Raw genomic sequence first — 6,963 nt, 5'->3', positions numbered from 1 at the left:
TCTCTTTTTCTTTCTTTCTTTTTTTTTTTAAGACTAGGCTCTTACAAATTGACAGGCAAGTTTGCTCATGTTTGTCACTCTAGCCTTTTGGAGACAGAGGTGGGACGATCCTATGTTCAAGGCCAGCTCGGGCCGTACAGTGAGACTGAAGAAGAGACTTGGGATCTAGGTTGGTGGTAGAGTGCTTTCTAGAGAAAAGAAGGAAAAGAGAGAGGCTGGGGAGATGGGATGGCTCAGCAGTTAAGAGCGCTTGTGACTGATGCAGAGACGCTGGCTTTGGTTCTCAGCACTTACACAGTGGCTCACAAACATCTACAACCCCAGTTGTAGGTATCTGGTGCCCTTTTCTGGCCTCTGTAGCTATCAGGCACATTGCATACATGAAGACAAAACACTCATATGCATAAAATAAAATAAATCATGCACCGTGTAGCCCTGGCTGTTTTGGAACTTGCTATGTAGACCAGGCTGGCCTCAAACCTGGAGCTCCGCCTGCCTCTGCCTCCCGAGTGCTGGAATTAAAGGTGTGTGCCACTACCACCAGGCTCACCTGCTTTCTTTTATCATCATAAACAGTTAGGGGGCAGGGCTGGAGGGCAGCTGGAGGCTTAGGAAGTGGGTCCTATTTCCTGAGCTGTGGAAGCTGGCTCAGTGGGTCTCAGGAGGGAATGGAGGGGGTGAGCTCTGCACCCACTTCAGCTCCAGGAGCCCCAGCCATGCACCGGGACCTGGAGATAAGCCTGTGGATCTGGACCCTGGTCTAGGCTGTTGCCAGCCATCCACCAAACTCAGGAAATGGGTATACACCCCCCCCCCAAAATCCAAGGAGGCTGCCTCAGAGCAGGTAGGAGCTGGTGCTACTGGTTCTGATGGAACACCTTGCCATATATCCTCAAGCTCAGACCCTGACCAGGACACTCTGGACAGAGCATGAATTAGGGGCTACGGCCACAGGAGCTGATGGTCCTCCTTTTCAGGGCTGCCCTTTAGCATGATGCTGAGTAAATGATGCAGCCAATAGAAGGATCCTTGATCTCTTGATCGGTATGAGGCATCTGTCTTTCGTAAGTCAGGGACCATGACGTTCCCCGTCCTTCATGGGTTTTGAACCTTTTCAAAAGATCCAGAGAGATATGTACAGGGTGTATGCGTGTGTGTGTGTGTGTGTGTGTGTGTGTTATATGTGCTTGTGATCTAGAGATGGGACTCCTCATACACCGTGAGGCCAAGGTGAGCTGCTTCTGAGTGATGCTGAGCCTTGTCACTCACCTGTCATTGCCGTAGCACCTTCTCCTGAAGACCTAGTCCTGCTTGGTCCAACTGCAGCTGGGTAGAAAGCTTTCAAAATTCTTTCTCCTAGGGCTCTGAAGAACAAGTGCCCCGGAGTTTCCCACAATCGCTCTATGCCAGGACTGTTTACAAATGGAGTTCTTAAGAAGCCAGGCATTGAGGGGGCGGAGTAAAGGGGACATTGGCATGGATAAGGAGGCACTGGGAAGCTGAGGGGACATTGAAGACAGAACCGGGCATGGTGAGTGAGGAGTCTGACTAGACTTTTGCATGTTCTTTTGAGTGAAGTGATGGGTTCTGGGTATGCTCAGGGAAAGGGCCAGTTGTGGGTAGGAGGAGGTGCTGCCAGGAGACAGGGAGATTTCCTTAGAGGACACTAGTGCCCGGGCTCTGGGCCTAGAGACTCCTAATGAGACTGTGTGTATTGGGGGGATTGCTGTCCTGTGTGTATAAAAGTAGAGTCTCGGAGATGAGACTCTTTGGGCTACTGACTTTCAGGGGCTGAAGGGGTGCTTATGGAGGTGTGGCTGAAAATGTAGGTCAGAAAGAATTGCCAGACACTGATAGAAAAAGTGATGGTAAAGCCAGCACACTGCAAGTTAGTGGGGACAGCATGTAAGACCAGTTCCCACGGACTTGCTCTCTCAGACTCCTTTTTCTAACCTGTAAAATGGGATTGTTGCGAAGGCACCGGGAGAAGACCTCTTCTTCGGTTGCAGGTAGGTAAGTGGTCGGTCTCCAAGCTCCAGGGTTACCATTGCCCCCTAGTGGCGATCTTGCGAACAGGCGAAGCAATCGGGGAGGCGGGGAGGACGGGCCGCTGTCAAGTCGCCTTCAGCTCAGCATCTTCTATCTGTCGCTGAGAGCCAGAGCACAACCAGGACCTCCCGGGCACAAGGCATGGTAGGTGAGCAGGATGCTGGCCCGGCCAGGGTACTGCGGTCCGACAGGCGCGTCTCCCAGGGTTAAGATGAGTAGGAGCACTCTATGGGGCACTTGGGGGGTGTGGGGGAGACTTCTCAGCCAGTCGGGTTATTTCTGTCATTTTTCTGATTATGGTCGTCTCAGCCCTGCTGGCTGCCGCCGGTGGCCCTTCCTCTAGGCATAGGCACCTCTCTTGAACCCGGGATTTCACTTGCCCTTTCCGAGCTCCTTTTTTGGTGAGAGTTTCGAGCACCGAGAACCTCAGGTGTAGTAGGAGCCAAGGATATCAAATATTTAGACTGGGAATGAGTCAGTTGACAGAAAACAGAATCAATTTTAGGTCAAAGTACAGCTTTTATCTTTTTTTTTTTTTTTTTTTTTTACTCCTTCACTTAACGCCTATGGTGCCTTTTTCTCCACACCAAGGTCACACACAGCTTTCTGTGTGTCAGGTCGGCCCCCTTGTCAATGGTTTCTGTGGCTTAAATACTTGAACCTTCAGCCTGAAGTTGGGGAGGTCAGGTCCGCCTTGGCAGTCAGAGTCCTGGCTCTCAAAGGCCAAGCGATACTACTGCAGTGCACCCATTTTTCTGACGTCCATACTGAGTGGCCCTCCTCAAGTTCATCTTGAAAGCGACACCAAAAGGAGACAGCCAAGCAGGTTCTTGCAGGGACCTGGCATTTAGTCAAAGGTTTCAGTAGATCACAACATTGCAAGCAAAGGACTAATCTTATCATTTCAAAGTGATCACATTTATTTGTGTGAGTGTGTGTGTGTGTGTGTGTGTGTGTGTGTGTGTGTGTGCATGCAGGTGCGTACATAGTGTGGCGTCTGTGTAGGAGTCAGAGGATAACATGTTGGAGTTGCTTCTTTCCTTCTATCATGTAGTTGCCAGGGATTGAACTCAGGTCATCAGGCTTGGTGGCCATCTTACTGGCCCCAATTTTTCTTCCTTCCTTCCTTCCTTCCTTCCTTCCTTCCTTCTCTCTCTCTCTCTCTCTCTCTCTCTCTCTCTCTCTCTCTCTGTCCTCTTCCTCCTCCTCCTCTTCTTCTCTTCTTGTTTGTTTTTGAGACAAAGACTCTCCATGTAGAGTCCTCGCTGTCCTGGAACCCTCTCTAAAGACCAGGCTGGCCTCAAACTCACAGAGATCCACTTGCCTCTGCCGCCCAAGTGCTGGGAGTAAAGGCATGCGCCACCATAGCCCGGCCTCCATTTTCGCACTTTCAGTATTCTGCAGTCGCAACGCACATTACAGTGGGTGGCAGATGCTTCTCCTTCTCAGCGGCGTGAGACTATCAGCCCTCTTCAGTGTGATAACTTAGGACAGAGCTGGGATTACCTAAATGACTTCTGGCCATCTCCCTCCTCTGTTCTACAGACTCGTCCCTGCCTTAATTGTTCCATCTTTCCTGGAGAGCCGTCCCCCAACGGTTCAAGGAGCCTCATCTTCTGCAATGGCAGTGAGGTCAACGGAGTCTTTGAAGCCGAGGACTTGAACCTGACTGATGAGGCCCTGAGGCTGAAGTACTTGGGGCCACAGCAGACAGAGCTCTTTGCTCCCATCTGTGCCACCTACCTGTTGATCTTTGTGGTGGGCACTCTGGGCAACGGGCTCACCTGCACCGTCATCCTCCGCCACAAGGCCATGAGCACGCCTACCAATTTCTACCTCTTCAGCCTCGCCGTGTCCGATTTGCTGGTGCTCCTGGTGGGCCTGCCCCTGGAACTTTATGAAATGCAGCACAATTACCCATTCCAGCTGGGCGCAAGTGGCTGCTACTTCCGAACACTGCTCTTTGAGACTGTCTGCCTAGCTTCAGTGCTCAATGTCACAGCCCTGAGTGTGGAGCGCTACGTGGCGGTGGTGCACCCGCTCCAAGCCAAGTCTCTGATGACTCGGGCCCATGTGCGCCGCATGTTAGGGGCCATCTGGGTCCTCGCTGTCCTCTTCTCGCTGCCCAACACCAGCCTACACGGCCTCCAGCAACTACACGTACCCTGCCGGGGTCTGGTGCCCGACTCAGCTAGGTGTATGCTGGTGGGTTCCCCTGTCTTCTACAACCTGGTGGTTCAGATCACCACACTGATCTTCTTCTGCCTGCCCATGGTCACCATCAGTGTGCTGTACCTGCTCATTGGGCTGCGGCTGCGGAGGGAAAGGATGTTGCTCCAAGAACAGGCTAAGGGCAGGAAAACTGCAGCAGCCCAGAAGACCTGCCAAAGAAAGCTTCAGCTCCGAGACAGGGGACGGAGACAGGTGACCAAGATGCTGTGTAAGTGTCGTTGTTGAGGAGGCACCTAAGCCTCTTTGGGTCTCGGGGAAGGAATTGAGCTTCCAACCTCCACCCCAAGACAAGGTTTCTTTGTGTAACCCTGGCTGTCCTAAAACTTGCTTTGTAGCCAGGTGCACACCTATGACCCTAGCACTCCAGAGACAGAGGTACGCAGATCTCTGTGACTTTGAGGCCAGCCTGGTCTACAAAGCCAGTCCAGGCCAATCAAGGCTACACAGAGAAACCCTGTCTCAAAAAAAACCAAACCAAACCAAAAAACCAAAAACTTGCTATGTAGACTAGGCTGTCCTCAAACTCAGAGATTCACCTGCCTCCGTTTCCCAAGTGTTGGGACTAAAGGTGTGCACCAACACTGCCTGGCTCTCCTGTCCACTTTTTTTTTTTAAGATTTATTTATTTATTATTTATATAGTGTTCTGCCTGCATGTGGAGCTTGCAGGCCGGAAGAGGCCACCAGATCTCAGTATAGGTAGTTGTGAGCTACCATGTGGCTGCTGGGATTTGAACTCAGGACCTTTGCAAGAGCAGACAGGGCTCTTAACCACTGATCCATCTCTTCAGCCCCTCCCATCCACTCTTCTTTTCTTTCTTTTTATTTGTTTGTTTGTTTATTTATTTATTTTGGTTTTCGAGACAAGGTTTCTCTGTATAGCCTTGGCTGTCCTAGACTCGCTTTGTAGACCAGGCTGGCCTCGAACTTACAGCAATCCACCTGCCTCTGCCTCCCGAGTGCTGGGATGGGATTAAAGGCGTGTGCCACTATGGCCAGATCCTCCCCCTGTCCAGTTTTCAAAGATGGGAAATAGTGAGCTGGAGAAGCAAGCCCTAACTAAGACACAGCTCAAACCAGGCCTCTCTCCTCTGTTTTTGCAGTTGCACTGGTTGTGGTGTTTGGCATCTGCTGGGCTCCGTTCCATGCCGATCGCCTCATGTGGAGCTTGGTGTCCAACTGGACCGATGGCCTACACCTGGCCTTCCAGTTTGTACACGTTATCTCCGGTGTCTTCTTCTACCTTGGCTCAGCAGCCAACCCAGTGCTCTATAGCCTCATGTCCAGTCGCTTCCGAGAGACCTTCTGGCAAGCCCTGGGCCTTGGTCCCCTGTGCTGTCGCCACCGCCATGCCCGCCGTGGCTCCCATAACCTCAGCAGGTTGACCACAGGCAGCACTCTGTGTGACGTGGCCTCCAGGAACAGCAGAGTTGGACCACTGGCTGAGAATGAGGATCCAAGGGGTCAGCAAGAGACAGATCTCTCCTGAGTAAAATCTGGAAGGAGCCTTACCCCCAGGGCCAGAGAGCCTCATACAGTCAGTGGAGTCACTGGGAAGAGCTCGGAAAGTGACTCCTGCCCTGCCCACATATTTGAGTTTTGAGGGTAACAGCAAGAGAAAAAGACTACCAAAGACTCACACCAAGGGCCTAGAGAGCTGTCTCAGCAGTTAAGAAAGCTTGCTGTGCTGGGCGTGGTGGCGCATGCCTGTAATCCCAGCACTCGGGAGGCAGAGGCAGGCGGATCACTGTGAGTTTGAGGCCAGCCTGGTCTACAAAGCGAGTCCAGGACAGCCAAGGCTACACAGAGAAACCCTGTCCCAAAAAAAACAAAAAAAAACAAAAAACAAAAAAAAAAAAAAAAAAAGAAAGAAAGAAAGAAAAGAAAGCTTGCTGCTGTTCCAGAGGACCTGAGTTCAGGGCCCTGCACCCACATGGCAGCTCACAACTGCCTGTAACTCCAGCTCTTAGCCATCTAACATGCTTTCTTGGCTTCTGAAGACACTCACATGCACATAGTACACACTCATTTAAAAAAAAAAAGACAGGTGTGGTAGCGCACACCTTTAATCCCAGCACTCGGGAGGCAGAGACAGGTGGATCTCTGTAAGTTCGAGGCCAGCCTGGTCTACAAAGTGAGTCTAGGACAGCCAAGGCTACACAGAGAAACCCTGTCTCGAAAAACAAAAACAAACAAACAACAACAACAACAACAAAAGCTAAGCAAGCTGTGGGAAACAAGCTAGGAAGCCAAATTCCCCCACGGCTTTCGCTCCAGTTCCTGCCTCCAGGTTTCTGCCTTGTCCTCCTGCTTTGGTTACTGTTGATGAAGGACTGTAAGCTGAAATAAACCCTTTCCTCCCCAAGGTGACTTTGGTCAGCGCTTTTTTTTGTTTTTGTTTTTGTTTTTGTTTTTGTTTTTTTATCACAGCAACAAAAACCAAATGAGGGCATGCAGTTCTGTTAAGGGGACTAGGTGGTCAGGGACAATGCTTCTGTGACATTTCATGCCATCCTGAGGTCCAAGGACAATCTGGTGCTCAGGAAGGACCCCGTTAATGGATAAACCAAATCTGGTTGCAAAGTGCTGGGTCTTGTCCTGAGAGACCTAGCGTCCACAGCTAGGGGCTGCCCAGTGACCTTGCAGACAACCCGCTAACTGGTGCCCTAGGTTCCCCAGCCTG

General features: G+C 51.2%; 1 protein-coding gene across 2 annotated transcripts; it reads left to right on the top strand.

Moving 5' to 3' along the window:
• Positions 1-1,484: 1,484 nt before the first annotated feature.
• On the top strand, positions 1,485-6,639 carry NMUR1 (neuromedin U receptor 1). 2 transcript variants are annotated; one of them, XM_084779276.1, is made up of 3 exons: positions 1,485-1,531; positions 3,595-4,489; positions 5,384-6,639. In XM_084779276.1, exons 1-3 carry the CDS (start codon positions 1,529-1,531, stop codon positions 5,767-5,769), a joined length of 1,284 nt encoding a protein of 427 aa, XP_084635402.1. In that variant the 5' UTR covers positions 1,485-1,528; the 3' UTR covers positions 5,770-6,639. The 2 variants fall into 2 exon arrangements, with proteins under 2 accessions (XP_084635402.1, XP_084635403.1); XM_084779277.1 differs by lacking the exon at positions 1,485-1,531 and adding an exon at positions 2,143-2,193.
• Positions 6,640-6,963: the final 324 nt, after the last annotated feature.

The sequence above is a fragment of the Acomys minous genome (assembly GCF_964271855.1).
Source record: "Acomys minous genome assembly, chromosome: 4".
Taxonomy (NCBI): Eukaryota; Metazoa; Chordata; class Mammalia; order Rodentia; family Muridae; genus Acomys; species Acomys minous.
This window is presented reverse-complemented; position numbering and strand designations above follow the sequence as displayed.

Bases quoted from the DNA above. Each gene is read 5' to 3' on its own strand.
- NMUR1 (XM_084779276.1), top strand. The intron at 4,490-5,383 runs GTAAGTGTCGTT...CTGTTTTTGCAG, and splicing joins ACAGGTGACCAAGATGCTGT to TTGCACTGGTTGTGGTGTTT.